This window comes from Oryctolagus cuniculus, chromosome 10, assembly GCF_051225735.1.
Source record: "Oryctolagus cuniculus isolate XC-2025 breed Fujian yellow rabbit chromosome 10, ASM5122573v1, whole genome shotgun sequence".
In the NCBI taxonomy this organism is placed as follows: Eukaryota; Metazoa; Chordata; class Mammalia; order Lagomorpha; family Leporidae; genus Oryctolagus; species Oryctolagus cuniculus.
The window spans coordinates 68,021,755-68,038,366 of record NC_142876.1 but is presented as its reverse complement, the minus strand read 5'-3'; the positions used below and the strand labels follow the sequence as shown (position 1 = coordinate 68,038,366).

General features: G+C 38.4%; 1 protein-coding gene and 1 pseudogene across 6 annotated transcripts in view; both read left to right on the top strand.

Moving 5' to 3' along the window:
• PIEZO2 (piezo type mechanosensitive ion channel component 2) overlaps window positions 1–16,612 on the top strand; it is a 454,193-nt gene that overhangs the window by 392,183 nt on the left and 45,398 nt on the right. For 3 of the 6 annotated variants that reach the window (XM_089305336.1, XM_089305335.1, XM_089305339.1), the window contains 5 exons: window positions 482–553; window positions 4,793–4,899; window positions 6,146–6,244; window positions 10,183–10,297; window positions 16,321–16,380. In XM_089305336.1, coding sequence (XP_089161462.1) covers window positions 482–553; window positions 4,793–4,899; window positions 6,146–6,244; window positions 10,183–10,297; window positions 16,321–16,380 — 453 coding nt within the window. The remainder of the gene's footprint in view (window positions 1–481; window positions 554–4,792; window positions 4,900–6,145; window positions 6,245–10,182; window positions 10,298–16,320; window positions 16,381–16,612) is intronic. The other 3 variants (XM_089305337.1, XM_051851440.3, XM_089305338.1) reach the window with 3 other exon arrangements.
• Window positions 15,772–15,874, top strand: LOC127492511 (U2 spliceosomal RNA; annotated as a pseudogene).

Genomic DNA, 16,612 nt, shown 5'->3' with positions numbered 1-16,612 from the left:
AATGGAAAAATAGTTCTTGATTTTTTTTCAATGTATCTGTTCACTATCCATACATTTTTATTTTCTAATAATGCACCAAAATAATGACAAGAAAGTTTTCTTATTATGATAATTAATATATTTAACCAATTATTTGTCCCTAAATGATTCTATAAAATTTGAGTGATACTTCTTTTCTGTTAATTCAGTGTGAGATGCATTTTTGTCAGATAATCCCTTCATTTTTAGATTGCTTTATATACCCTCATTACTAAGAAGAAACTGAAAATGTAGCCTACTGTAAAAAGAACAATTAGTACTTACCTTCTGAAATTGACTGTTAATACATGTATGCTTTTCAGATTCAGTATAATTCCTTTTCCTGACCTCTGATGTACTTTAGCAATTTACTTAGATTTGACAATTGAGTTGTTAAAGCGTGGTTTTCAAAATTTGTTTTCTCACTTTATAAGAATTAATATTTGGACATATTTTATTTTAGGAGAAGCAGAAAAACAGAAAGCCAAGGGCAAAAAAAAGCAGTGGTGGCGGCCTTGGGTTGATCATGCTTCCAGTAGGTTTTCTCGATCCTCTTACAATCTCATCGACTTTAACCCTTATATCCTTGACCAGAATTCAGGCACCCCCATGACCTGTGTGTCCCATGCATGGTTTGACCCTTGTGACTTGATAGAGGGGTTGGAGTGTAAGAAAATTGCCATGTCAGTGGGTCTCTGGGCTCTGGGAACCCAGAGAACTGGTTCTTCCAAAGAAACCAGCTGATAACCATGCTGGCTACTGTAAGTCAAACACAGAAGGCTTACAAACTCTTGAGCACAAGTTAAGGGCTGAGAAAGGGAAGAATTACCGTATTATCCAATTCTGAAGTCTAGAGCTCTGCTAATATTTATTTGTTTTATTGCTGAAAACCTTTCTGGCAATGAGTTTGGGCTTGTCCTTGCATTCTGACTGAAGGGTGATCTTCCAAGTTTTTGTGACCAACTGTCTGGGTAAGGCACTAGGCCAGGAAGCCAGTGAGTATCCTCTCCCCCTGGATCCGACAGCTTTGGTTTTTTTTTTTTTTTTTTTTGCATTTAAACATCAAGATCAGGAATCACTTAAAATGCATTCAGTGTTGCACTTTGCCTCTTCACCAGTCTCAAGAAAGCTATAAAACTGCACCCCAAACCGCAATGCCCAGCATGTGGTACAGCCACTGAACCTCGTCCTGCTCAATGATGGCCAGTGAACAGCCAAGATAAGGAAAAGCTTGAGAAACAAGGCTTGGCAGCCACACAGAGCACAGTCTGCTTCCCTGTGGAACTCAATGTCTGTATTTGCTCTGCTTATTGACAAAGGAAATATCACCATTAACCAATGGTGTTATAATGAAATAACTCATTTCAAGCTAGTCCTCCTTAAGTTTCTTAGAATATTAAATAATTATTTTGCAAATCACTTGTAGTAGTTTAGATTTTTATCCCTTATTCTGTGTCTCCATGACTATACCTAATCTACTCAGATGAGGAATATCACCAAGGTGCATAATATCACACAGTGGCGGGGATTCTCTGTAGGATATTCAGAATCACTAGAAAATCAAAAACATCAGAATTTTTTCCTATTTTGAATTCATAGTGTCACATAGATGCCATGTTAGCCTGTCTCACCCAAAAAATAATTTTCTAAAATTGACAAGGTAGTTTAATGAAGCAGTATTTGAAATTTTCTCAGTAAACCTGTATATAGTTCAATTCAATCCCCAATACTGAGTTTCAGCATTATGGCAAGAACAAGTCCCAGCACATGAGTTACTAAGACTTTTGTTTAAGTTTCTGCCCAAGTCCAAACACAGAGATTCAGGTTGAAATTCAGTTTGACTCTTTCCTTTATTGTTCACTGATACATTAATCAAGCTAACAGCCTGACAATGTGGTGCCCGAGATGCCTGGTTCTATCAAGTCACAAGTAAACTGTGCCTTTTCCTATTGTCAGAGGTCCTTTGCTAGTTTAGAGCGACCTATCCATTTCAAAATCATGTCGTATTTAATGTTTTGTCCTTTCACCTGGGGTCAATTCCCATTGCAATCACTATGGTTGTCCTTCCTTTTCTCCTCTAAACATTGTATTTTTGAAGGAATTGGATATGGTCTTTGATAATCATCTTACAAGTTGGTAATAATTTAAAGAACTATGAAGATTATTGATGTTAGATATTTCTGATTCATTTCACCCTCATTATATAAAGTTTTTGAAGACTGATATTAAAGTAAATGTGCCTTGTTACAATACCTTATGGTGCAATAATGCAGAAATGTGTGTAATTCATAGTTTGGAATCGTATTTTGACTACAATATTAATTTTTTCTGCAAAATGCATTTCTTTTACAAGCTTGCAAGGAATGAAAGGGGAAGAATGTGTAGTTTATTTTTTATTCTATGATGAGTTCCAGAACTTATTTTTAAATCTGGAAATACTTTATTAAAAGCTCTTATTCTTTTTGAGTTAGTGGGCTTTCAAATAGAGATTTCTTGGATATGCTGTAAAAGAATAAGTGTGGTTGGAATACCAATGTAGAAATCTGTTAACAACCTAATCATGTTATTATGTTGTTGATAATATTGGTAAAAAGCAGTGATGATCTTAGCATGATTTTAGGTGATAAATTTCCTACTTCCATTCCTATGTACACACATATGGTTGCATTATTGCTGTTCAATGATACCTTCCATTCAGTATTGTATACCTCTGTATCAGTTCAATACCAAGCCTTGCTTTGTTGGTAAAAATCTGAAATGAAGGGCCGAGTTTCTCAGGATACAACTAGTGGGTTTTAAAAAGTTAATGTTGGACTTCAGCTATCACATCAATATCCATGACGTGTAAATGGACGCAGGCTAGAAGCAGGCCCTCCATCTAAAATGATGAACACATGACAGAGGCTTTCTACTACTATTAGCAGATGGCACTTAAGAGAGTACTCTTTGTTGTTTTTCCAGTTTGGTCTCAATAACATTTTGTAAGGGAATGAGACTTTTTTATGCGTTTCCTTCTTTTTCCAATGTGTTCACTCCACTTGCTCACCTACAAATTGGTAAAGTTTCTAATGATAACCTCAGTGTTATAACTGATTGAGTTGAAAACTGTTTGGGCTCAGGCAGATGAGCAAAAGCTATAGAAGGTATGATTGAATACAACTTAAGCTACCATTGATTTTAGAGCCTATAATGAGGGTAGAATGCTCCATCATATACTACTGTGCGGTCTTTTTCTAAGTGATCATCCCACGTGGAACCCATATAACTTTCCCGCAAATGTCTCAGCTTCCGTGAAGGCATTACTTTCATGGTCATCTTCACTGTCAAATGTAATGCTGTAACTTTGATTTTTTTCTCGCTTATTCTACCCTATGTTGTATTGCATTGATTTCCTCAGGCCTGGACCCAGTACTCTAGGCCTGGTTTTTTCTTCAAAATACAAATAACAAATGACAGTGCTTCTGTTCAAGGATATAAGGCCCAATTCATTACTCTGCATCTTCATGAATGAACACTTCTGATTCGTCTGAAATCATGGGCAAAATTACTTATTATTTTTTTTACTATGCTCAGTGATGTCCAAGCAACTAATTTTAAACAAGTCAAGGTTTTCCATTATCCTGTGATGTAAAAGTCCAAAAGATAACTTAAGATGTCACATCCTGTTACCCAAAAGATACCTCAGCATTTGCTAATCTGAATATAATTTTGAAAATCTGACAGTGTTTTCTTGCAACAATGATACAGTTCTTGTAGCATCAGAATGCAAATGCTGAGTCTCTTTTCTCTGATAAAACAATGATGCAACAGATAAAGATTGAATTTCTGAAATTTCTTTCACTTTCTGGACTCCCAACTCAACATAGGCAATGCATTCTTGCAGGGAAAGTAGCAGACAAAGACAATCCGTACTATTGTGCTCTGTGTCTTGCGATCAGTAGAACTCTCCTCAAATTTCATGAGCTACTGGGGAGTTCCTGGTTGACCAGAAGCCTAACAGTGCTAAACCACATGGACCATTGTCTTTCATTCTTCCTCTGGTCCCATGGCTACATGTAGATGCAGCCAGAGCAGTGGTGTTTGTTGTTGTTGTTGTTGTTGTTCTGTGTTTTGTTGAATTTTGGTTTTAATGTTACCTGCCCATATCCTCTCTGTGGCCACATTTCATTTTTGTTTTGGTTTTGTTAAACTTTTCAAAATGTCTTGTCCTATATGTTATGTCTCTTGTGTTTCATGTGGAAAGCCAGGTCTGCACAGTATAAAGTGAAGTAGAAGGTTGGTCGCACTGATCTTGGTCCTGCGTCATCCTGATTGACTGATTCATAACCGTTTGGGTCCATTCAGACCATGCCAGATCCTCCACTTCACTTTGGCCTTGTCTAAAAGGGATCAAAATTGCTGAATTATGAAATAATTGTTTTCAGGCTTTTTTGCCATCATGGCAACAAAACTGGTCACTATGGAGTTGATCCAATTCATCTGTGTAAAATTTACAGTGGAACAAGGAACAAATATGAGATCAAGTCTGTGGTGGCCAATTCTCTTATATGGCATAGACAAGGCCTCATACTCTGTGGATCCAATAAGGCCAACACCATGTAGCATTATCCTAAAATGGGTTCTATTCATTCTTGATTTTTCCTACCTGCCAATATGTCTTGCTGTGGTCTTTGTGTGAATAATTTATTTTTTGTTATGGGGCATTTTTGTTAACAAACCCCCAATGATCTCATACCTCTTTCAAAGAAATAAGTAAATATTTTGTTTTGCTTAGTGGTCAGGAGTGGAGATTATTATTTGTTTGAAACGGATAGTGAAGAAGAGGAAGAGGAAGAGTTAAAGAAGGAAGATGAAGAACCACCCCGGAAGTCAGCTTTCCAGGTAATCACGGAGTTGAGAAAAATCGTGTTCTCTTGTAGGGGGAGTTTTGCTCATTGACAGATCTTAACTGCAAGCCTACATTTTCTTTTTCCTGTGTTCACATGTCTTAGCTCTCAGAAGCTGTTGCCTCACATCTGAACTTGTTCACCTCTAATCAAACTATAACATTGCCTGCTCTCAGCATTGCCACAATCATTTCACACAAAAACAGTATTCAGGTCAGGTCTTTATCCTCTTGCATCAAACAGTTTTTCTGATGTCATAAACAAAAAATAAAGTTTCTTGGGGTGAACTTTATATTTTATTGCAAGTAGGAAGGAAAGAAGACTCCTTTGGTATTGCTTTGGGTTGCTTCAATAGACTTGTACTCCATTTGTAGAATAATTGATCATGAAAATAAAGCATCTGCCTCATGTTGATGCAAATGATCATTACATGTTGTTTCAAATTTTGAAAATCAGTCGCATTTGTGTTGCTAAAAGCTTGAGAATACATTGACATAATTATAAGACTATCTGGCACAGTTCTGAGCTTTCAGCCTAACTGCCTTTCTGTTTCAGAGCCTGCTATCTCATTCCCAGCTATAGCTCATCAGCCTGATGTAGCACCCTCGGGGAATGTGAATCAATGCTTGTTAAAGATGACATTTTGTCATTAAAATTGCACACAGGATGAAAATGTGGTGTATGTTTCTCTTTCCAGTGAACCATATACTGGCACGGTTATTTAGCATTTGTTATACTAAAGGCACATGGAGTGATATCACAGGATATGCCCATGACAAGGCTGCTGGCCAGGCCTTCCCAGTCTGGTGGTTTCTGGCCCCTCTTGTCTTCCCAATGAAATAGAAGAACTCGAAAATTCTTGGAGACCTTTGGGTCTGATGGTGTCTCACTGGCCCCATGGTTTCCCTTGTATGTTTTCTAGTGACCATGTTTGTGTGCATGTATGCTGGCTTGTCAAATACTAATGACTTAACATGTTTATTTTATGCTAATGGTGTTATCGTAACCACCACTCGTCATGCATCGAAGCAGAGAATGTGACCGTCTTGACCATGTTTGATGGATTACTGTTTTCTTTCTTCCTAACTTAGCAAACAGCACCTTTTATTCCAGCTTCAATGACCAGCATGTTCTAACTTTGTTGATAAATTTGTAGAGACCAACCCGTACTGACATCATCTATTAAATTATTAGATTTTGTTTTTTTCTACTAATTACTCTTGCTTTGTCCTTCTTTGTAGAGAGCTATTGGGAAGTTTGCGTCAGCCATTTTAGCCTTGCCAAAGTCTGTCATTAAACTTCCCAAAACTATTCTTCAGTATTTAATCAGAGCTGCAAAGGTATTTGATGTTTTACTGATGTGTAGTGTGTGACTCTCCGCTCCTTAGAACTTTAGACAAACTGTGCCCTGTATCTGCATTTTTTCTCTTCTACAGAACACGTCATGAGGAATTACAAGGTTGTAAACCATTAGGAAAAGTTTTCCAAAAGAGTTCTTAGGAGCCAAATTTCTTGTTCCTTGATTTTTGTTTTGTAAGCTGACACCAGAGACTATCAAAAAGTAGAAAGAGAAAATGCAGATACTCCATGAATGAGGGTTTTTTCACAAAGCCCATGGAAAATGTGGATTTTGGAAAAAGATGTATGGATTTTCTTTTTTTTTTTTTTTGCATTGAAATAAACTTAGCATTTAATTCCATTTTCCATAAGCTTTCTTAAATTCCCTCATACTTTCTTGTTCTCATAGTTTTGCCTAAGTCACATCTCTCTCTATAAGGGCCACAAATGGTTGCATGCATCAGTTATGATGAGTAAAAAATATGGCAGATTTTCTCAGAAAGCTGGTAACATTATGGAGAAGCTAATGAAAGATTCCTCCTGTCCCCATCTCCTTCTCTATCTTCCTACACTGGATCTGAATGTAGTCCCTTTCCTTTCTGGATTGTTCTTCTACAGATAGTCTGCATAGCCCTTCACTCCCACAGGGTCCCCGATAGTGCCTTTGAGTACATTGCTTAAAAAACCATTTGACAACTCATCTAGAAGTTATTCAGCTACCTACGCAGCAGTCACTTCACGACTGAAAGCCACAGACAATAAATTGCTGTTCTTGAATTTTATAGAAAGCTGTCTGTCTTGAACTAAGTCAGGGGCAGGCACTAAAACTTATGAGTCTCTTCTCAAGCACTGAGGAGGTGGGTTGGGTGGTGTGAGAGTCGGCCTCGTGGTTTACCTGGGGTCTTATGTAAATGCAGGCTCTGCTTCAGCAGGTCTGACCGGACCTGGAGTTCCCAGGTGAAGCTCACTCTACTGGTCTACCATGGGTGGCAGAGTCCAGACCTCCAGGCTCCTTGCATTTTTTTAAAAACGCTGGCATCCTGATTTTTAGATTACTATCTGCTATTGCTGCTTCTTTGGGGTTCTGTTTCTCTTTTCTTTTACGGCTCCCATGTGACTGTCTCTCAGTTCATATTTCAATGAGGGATTACAGTGGAATCATGCCTCCTGTTACTTTTAAAAAGAATCTTGCAGTTAAAGAAGGTGCTGGATCACACCTAAATTAGATGCCAGCCATGAGGGGCCGGGGTTGTGGTGCAATGGATTAAGCCCACTTCAGTGCCCACTTGTGACCCTGATAGCCCATATCAAAATGCTGGTTCAAGTCCTAGCTGCTCCACTTCCTATCCAGCTCCCTGCTAATGCACCACCTGGGAAGGCAGCAGGATGACCTAAGGGTTTGGGCCCCTGCCACCCAAGCAGAAGACCAGGATAGTGTTCTGGGCTCATGGCTTCATCCTGGCCCAGATCTAGCTATTGGGGCCATTTCAGGAGTAAACCAGCAAATGGAAGATCTCTGTCTCTCTCTCTCTCTGTCTCTCTCTCTCTCTGTCTGTCTCTCTCCCTCTCTTCTTCTCCCTCTCCCTCTCCCTCTCTTCTTTCTCTGCTTTTCAAATAAATAAGCAAACCTTAGGGAAAACAGGACAGACATGAAATTGCACCAGTTTCAGTTAAGTACTCCACCTCAATAAAGCTCAGTCTGTTTTAATAAAAAAAATTGGATTTTTGCATAATTAGTCTTCAGTAAAATGAATACCACTTTCCCTAATACATATGATTAAAGAGAATGTCATTTAAGATGAAATCAATTGAGGACACATGCTAGAGGCAGTTGCCTTCTGGAGAACACAGCAGTCCTCTTAAATCCAGTGCCCTGTGCTTTTCTGCTTAAGGTTGGTGACATTTGTGTCTGACTCCGCGGAGAGCCACGCTGGCCCAGATGATGCTTACAGCCACCAAGTGGAAACCTGGAAGTTGAGTGAGAACCTCCCATTCCTTGACTCAGCAGGGTCTGGGATGTTTCCTCTTCCTCTTTGGTTGTCAATGTTTTTTTCTAAGACAGACCAAGGCCCAAGTGACCCGCAGTCTTTGCAGATATCCCTGGAACTGTAAAATGTATTTCAAAAAACATTGGTGTTAAGATGGTTTCCCTACAAATAAGGAGATGTCATGAGGTCCCCCACTCCTCTTGCTTCCCCCTGATTCGCATTTTCTCAGTTCTCCTCTCCCTGAGACAGCAGTGACAGGCTTATCCTTTAGGGATCCTGTGTGCCAGCCTGGAGTTTCCTTTCAATACCTGTGTCAGTGGTACCTGCCCTTCCTATGAGACTCCGTTGGTTCTGCCCCTAGTGCCACTCCCTTCTCCCCTTCTCCCTTTCCCCTCTGGCTTTTCCCCCATTTTTTTTAGAGCAAAAGAATTTCTATAACCTGTGTGCCTGTTATATTCACAAATCCTAATTACTTATTTTTTATTTTCTATTTTTGGGGATTTTTGCATTATCTAAAAGCAATATCGTAATAACACTTTTCAAAGTAACTATCAACATAAACTCCTCTTAAACTGTACGTTTCTTATATGTGGTAGCTGAGCTTCCTTTAAAATCACCAATACTGTGCCAAAGCAAGTTTGCTTACTTGCCTACTAAACCTCAGAGATATTCTCAATGGCTTCCCAGTGAGCATGCTCAGTGAACAACTGCCATCAATCTCCATATTTGGTTCTTATCCTTCAAATTCCAGTTCACCTTCTCATTTTTGAAACTATGTTTTTGGCATTAAATAGGATGTTTGTTTTTTTTTTTTTTTTTTTTTTTTTTTGCCTCCTGGATTTGTTACTCAGAAATAATAAAGACATTGCATTTGTTTTCATGTGGAAAAAAAAAAAAGACCTGTTCCCTCTTAGTAACCTATTGCCTCCACGTTTCCATACTTGGCATGTGAATGTTGAAACCTCTTTACTTTTCACTGACATCTCAAGGTCAATGGCTTCCATAGGCAGTGTTTTTCAAAGACTGCATAAATCTGAAAATCATATAGAACAAAACAGAACTATCTGGGTTTCCCAGAGCCCCGCCAAACGTTTCCTGAACCCCAGCATCGCAGGGCAAAGCCAGCTTCCCTGAGACCAGGGTGTTTGTGGTGCATGAGGCGCATGCCTGCTTGGCTTCGGGACTCCCGGGGCTGAGTCTGCAGATCCAGTCTTTCCTTTTGTTTCTTCTGCATGGCTTGGGAGACTACGGGTGGGCAGGCTGCTCAAAATTGCTCTTCCCTGGTTATCGCTTAATAATCCATTCATGTGACTGGTTCCAGCTCTTGAGTGAAAATGACAAAAGGCGACCAAAAGCACCACAGTTTTCCTTCCATACTGTTCTCGAACAGCTCTTTGATCTTAATGTCGCATTGTTTTTCCCCTCAATGTACTTGTTAATCCACAAACCCATTTCTCACATCGCTGGTAATAGCTGTCATTCACATGGGAGAGTATCAAATATGCAAAAGCTATTTTCCCAAAGTCCATGAGATTACTAAGGATATTAGTTTGTTTTGGACTCAGAGTTTATTGTGATGGGGGAAACTGCTCTATAGATACTTAAGGAGGCATCCAACTCATTCCTGGTGTGTGTAGTGCGAAAGAATCAGGAACTAGTACCACAGGTGGTGGTAAGATTTGGGAGAAGGCAGAATCAGTGGCTTACACGCTCACTTGGTGATCATCTGTGAAACCAACAAAATCTATTCCTGCAACACCTGTTTTCCTTTTTAATCTCATGATTGGGAAAATAGCACAGAGCAGCTCAACATATTCAGGTGGGAGACAGCCGTGGAACTCACGTTGGGAGGGGGAAAATCCCCCAAAGTAAGGAATTTTGTTGTGGACCCCCTTTTCTTTTAATTCCAAATGATCAAAAGGTCAGAAACTAATTTAGCTTTGTCTCTTCAGTTTGTTTACCAAGCCTGGATCACCGACCCTAAAACTGCCCTCCGACAGAGACGCAAAGAGAAAAAGAGATCCGCAAGAGAAGACCAGAAACGAAGGCGGAAAGGCTCTGGGGACGGTGAGTCGTGGGCGGGAGCAGCAGTGCCCAGCAGTGCTCCGTGCGCCCCAGCGCCGCTGCCAAGCACAGAGGTCTCCAGAGAGGGCATTTTAAATTCCAAAGCCTTTGGTTTCCTTTGTCACGCGTGGCTCCTATCCCAGGACACTTGTAATAAATGAAAGCATGAATTTAAGATGTAAACTATAAAGTGGTAAGAGATGAGAGCCATAAAATGAACCCAAAGAAAGTAGCTAGAAGAAAAAGGATTTTTTAGGCAATATTAAGTAATAAATAAGAAAGACAAGACTTGAGATTCAGTTACAAGCTGTTCTTGGATAAAAGCCAGTAAGAAAGATGAACCTTTGTCAATTTTATCAAAGAGAGAAAGGGAGCACACTAAAAAATATACAGGAACAACAACAACAACAAAACATAACTACTACTACCATATTCAACATAATGCCAAAACATTTGAAAACATATGAAATAAACACTTTTCTAAGAGGAAAATTATTCTGACCTTCAATGCTAAAGCTTAAGTGCTGCACTCAGCAATATTTCCATTGTACAAAGCAGGTTAAAGACTACTATTCTGGATACTAAAAAGGAAATAAAAGAAAATTCAGCCCAATATATGAAAGGTTATTGAAAAAAAATGACAGACTAGAAAATGGAAATAGTCAAAAGACACATAGCCTCATTAGGAGTATGAGAATCACAAACTAAATATTTCAACATACTGTTTTTTGTTTTGTTTTGCTTTTTAGTCTGTTGGATTGGTAAGAACCTAAACATGTCATAATATCTCCGTCTAGGAACTGGTGAGAATATAAGTAAATGCACACACCATGACAGGCGTTACCAAATAGAATATCCAGTTTCACAGCTTGGCTTCCCAACCAGCTCCTGACTAATGCGCCTGAGAAAGCAGTAGAGGATGGCCCAAGTCCATGGGCCCATGCCACCCGCCTGAGAGACTCAGATGGAGTTCCAGGCTCCTGGCTTTGGCCTGGCCCAGCCCTGGCCATTGAGGCCATTTGGAAGTGAAACAGCAGGTGCAAGATTCTCTCTCTCTCTCTTCTCTCCTTCTCGCCACAGGTCTGCTTTTCAAATCAATAAATGTCTTTAAAAATAATATAAAAATACTATATCAACCTTCAAGAACTGTGTCAATGTCGATTAAAATTTCAGTGCACACATGATGCTACAGACCAATCCCACTTAGGGGTGTGTAGTTTAGCCTGAAGAAGTATTCTCATATGTGCACAAGCACACAAGTTCAAGAATATTCATCAAACATATTTGTTACTAAAAAATATTTGGGAACCTCCTGAATCTCCATATAAATAAGAGTCAAGTGAATTATGTTACCAACATATTGTGGAATACTATTCAATAGTTTAAAAAATGAGATGGATGGCTTTGAACTGGCGTGGAGAACAATGCCTGTCATATGGTTAAGTGAAAACAGTGCATTGCAAAATGGCATGCACATTATGAAAACACTCCCAGAACAAAGGAAGCCAAAGTCCCTCTAGACAATATTTTCATTTTTAATGAGTGCATATAATAGTGTCTAAATGCAAAAGGAAAGATCAGGAAGAATACTTAGCATATTAATAGTGGTAACTTCTTAGGCATATGGAGATTGTGATATGATGACAGGAAACTCTAGGCTTCTCAATTACAATTTGATTTCTTGCAAAGAAAATGTATTTATAGATTCCTTGTTAAATGAAAAAAGTATGCAAAAATAAAGAGAAAACATAATTTTTAACGAAGCTATAATTACAAAACCTTTTGACCTTTTGAACTTTCTTCCTCTGGACACCTCCTGGTAACTTGAATTTTATTTTATTTTATTTTATGTTTTTTAAAGATTTATTCATTTAATTGATTGAAAGGCGAAGACAACACACACACACACACACACAGAATCTTCAAACCACTGGTTTACACCCCAAATGGCGGCAGAAGCCAGGAATTCCATCCTGGTCTTCCATATGAGTGGCAGGGGCCCAAACACTTGAACCACCATCTGCTGCTGTCCTAGGTACGTTAGCAGGGAGCTGCACTGGAAGCAGAACAGTGGGGATTCAGACCAGCACTCCGATATGGGATACTGGCATCCAGGTGGAGGCTTAACCTGCTGTGTCACAACACCATCCCTTGAATTTTATTCTAGTCTGTGAATTTAAAAGACAAAGTTAACACATACCCAATATAACCAGAGGTGAAGAGGAAGACACACAATTTCCCCCACTCTACTCCCCTCAAACCCTATCCTACCAGCGGTGGTGTTTGTTTCCCCTCCTTTTTTTTTTCTTTTTCCAGGTGGTGCCTACAGATATGTGTGCAGGCACCATTTCCTTTGTTTTTCAAACACAAGTTCACTCTCTACAAACTCCCTTTGTATTTTAACAACAGTACATCATAAACATTTCTCCAAATGCGTATTTGTGAAATAGTATCATTCTTCAATAGCTGTAAAATATGGTATAGTACAGATATGCATAATTTAGTCAACTACGCCAACCTAAATGGACATGAACCTTGCTTCCATATTTTTGCCACAATGAACAATGCTATAATAGCTGTATTTACACAAAAATTCATATTCAGACATACATGTATGTATGTATATGTTTAAGTGCACAGTAAAATTTAGGAAGAAGACATACTTTCCACAAAATAGATTCTCTAAACTGTGTTTACTGGGCAAAAAGGTTGACCTCCCTCTTTTTATTTCAGTAAACATGTTTCTGAGAGTGATTTTAATTAACACCTCTCCATGTAAGGTACAGGAAGGTTTGTGTTCTGTAGCCTCAAGACACTATTGCTGTTTTTGTCGCTTGTCCTTCTGAGGACTGGCAAATAGCTTTTATTTTCATTTGAATTTAATTAAATTCCTGACTAATGAGACTGAGCATTTTTATATGATATTTTAGGTCATTTGTACTTCCAAGTCTAAGAATACTTCTATCATTTTTCCATATAATTCTACTGGGATATTTGTTCTTTTCTTATTGAGGCTACTTGTATGTTCAGTATATTGTTCTTTTTTCTTTATTACAAATATTTTCTCAATATAATGCTTATATTTTGATTTAGATTGTGGTATTTGTTATCTAAACAATTTTTCATTTTTTTCAAGTCAAATAGGTCTAAATTTCTTTTTGTAGCTTCTAGATTTTCATGTTAATTAAGAAAGTCTCTGCCTCCAAATCTAATGCAAGTTTTTCCTGAATTGCCTAATAATTTTATTTACATGTTACTTTTTTTGGTATTTTAAGAAGTAGAGATCTAATTTGTTTACTTGATGGATACACAAATACACACTATTTTTCATTTTTTTAAGATTTCATTTATTTGCTTAAGAGGTAGATTTACAGAGAGAGGGAGAGACAGAGAGAACATGCTGTCTTTATTGAATGATTCTTCCTTTTTCTACTGGGTTTAATTCTACTTTTGTCAATTTTAAGTTTGCATGTATTCTTAAGTATGTTTTTGGGCACTGTATTCTCATCACTTCTCCTATTGCCAAGCTCTGGACCAATTGCCACATACTTTCTTGAATCCAGTAGGTATAGAGTTAGTTTTAATGTTTGGTGAGGCAAATTGTCATCACCAGATTTTTTTCAAAATGGTTTCTACTATTCTAATTTTTTTCTTCCAGTTTTTTTTTTGTTACCTATTTCTAAGAATTTGTCTTTTAGTCATCATGAAAATAGTTCATTACTCCATATCACCAAGATTATTTCATGTGCAGATGCACTATTGTTTACATACACATCAAAAACAGCAGTAATTTGCAGGTACTTGCATTGAAATAATTGTCTGCTTCTTTTCAAAAATATGAGGGGTCACCAAAGATCATAGAAAATACATATTATGTAAAGGTTATGCATGAAATTCAACATTTTTTCTCCAAAATAAAGTTACCCTTTATTTCACTTTTTCCCCAACTCTTGGAAATACCTTCCTATTCATTTAGCACCCTCTTGGTCCCAGGCACCTTATCTTCGGGTTCCTTCTGCGACAGGGAACACATTCTTCACAAGGTGCTGTCCTTGTGGAGAAGCAGGTGCTTAGGAAATGCTTTCTATGCAGTCACTCCCCAGATGCTTACTACAGCTCAGGAGCATTTTCTCAGTCCTGTTACACAGATAACAATACAATTCCAGAGAGTGAAGCGTAACCATTCAAGTTATGCCTGAGGTCACATAACCATGCAAGGAGTATTGGATCTGGATCTTGTAGCAGACATCTGGACTTTAAAACCTTCTATCTTAACCAGTAGGGAAAGCACATATGCATATTTTTTAAATCTTAATGATATAGAAACTACAGAGCTGCTTTTCAAAAAATATAGGCAGACAATAGTGTGGGATCAGAAAAAGAAAGAATTTCTTGTTGCTAGAAATGTCAGGGAATGGTTCATGAAAAAGATAGTATTTGAATAGAGACTGACGTTCTGGCTGAAGAAAGTAAGGCCATGTATGAAAACGAAAGGCTTGGTCAGCTTGGCTGGCAAGGATAAGATGTAAAACAGCAGTAGAAAATAGGATGGAGAAACAGGATTTACCAGGAAGTACATTTGAGAAGAATAACTGGAATAAAATCATGAATGGTCTATCTAAGACCATTGGGTTACCGTTATGGTGGGAAGAATCACTATGTTCCTAAATTTGTACATATGAAATGCATGAATTTTGTATACCTTAAATAAAATTTTGAAAAATCCAAAAAATTTAATTAATTAAACTAAAATTTAAAAAAAGATAGGGTTACCAGGTAAAATGCAATAAACCTCATTAAATTTGTATTTTCTAGTTAAACAGCAACTAGTGTTTAGTTCAAGCATAATTTAGGCATATTTCATTGAATACACTTAGATTAAAAACTTTTGCTTAACTGAAGTTAAGATTTAACTGGGTGTTCTATATTTTCACTTGTTAGGTCTGACAATATTAGCCTTGAATGAGAGGTTATGAAATAAAATGAGGGGCTGTCATTTGGCCTAGTGGTTAAGAGGTCCTCATCCCATATCCGAGTACCTGGGTTCACTTCCCTGTTCCATCTCCTTGCTAATGCAGACTGTGCGAGGTAGAGGTGATAACTCTAGTAACTGGGTCCCTGACACCCATGTGGGAGTCTCAGATTGTATTCCCAACTCCCAGCAGCAGCCCTGATCCAACCCTGGCTGTTGCAAGCATTTGAAGAGTAAATCAGTGGATGGGAGCTCTCTCTCTTCTTCTCTCTCTTTGCTTCTCAAACAAATAAATTCAAAAAATATTTAAAGAAATACAATGACGTCCTATGATGTCCTTTTAAGATATTACACATTAAATTTGCAACATCATCTCAAAATATTAAAAATTAAAATTTCATAACATATCAGGAATCAGTGAGCTTTCTGTGTAAAGGGACAGATGGTAAAAATATGAGGGGTCTTCAAAAGTTTCTGGAAAGGGAGTGTTAGGAAAAAACAATTGATCACTTCTTGGCCTTTTGGCTAAGATCAAGTGTAGGAAAAAACAATTGATGAATTTCAAAAAATTGCACCAAAATAAATGTAATTTTTGGATTCCATTTTCCGTGAACTTTGTCAAGTGTCCTCCTATGTTTGGCTTTGCCATCCAGAAAGGCTCTGTTACAGCTCAGCTCTGCTGTGGTGGGGTCAAAGCAATCAGAGATAACAAATAGGAGTGGCTGATTCTGGTTGGCTGTGGATTTCACATCATCTTCACATGCACAAAGTCTCCTTCTTCAGTGTTTGTGCAAGTATTAAAGATACGACCACCATTCTGAGTTCACGGGCAATGTAACAGCTGTGGGATCTGACCTACCCTTGGTAGACAGGGTTCTTGTCCAGTGGAGTAGGAACACTATGTGAGTTCACACAACTTAGCCCCAGATGCTCTAAAGACAGGCAGAGTGTCTGAGATGTAATTACAAAATTCCTTTTCATCTGGAAGGGCAGGGTTGGCATGACATTTACCCTAAAGGGAATTTAACTCCTCTTTGTTGAACATGCTTGGCAGGTGCGGTGGAATGGGAAGACCGAGAGGATGAACCTGTCAAAAAGAAATCCGATGGCCCAGGTAATACAGTCAAGCAAATGTGAGGATTTGAAGTGATCCCTGCCCAGGTGGTCCACCACGGAAGACTGCCTGACAGGTCCCGACCCAAGCACCCTCTCTGGATTATGACTGTGACTAAGTAATTGCATCCCTTGAATTCTCGTCTCCCCTGAAATTGCAAAGTGACTCCTGAAAGCAGGTCTGGCCTTTCCACTGCTGGATAAAATGTCGGATTCCTGTCGGGCTCTGAATT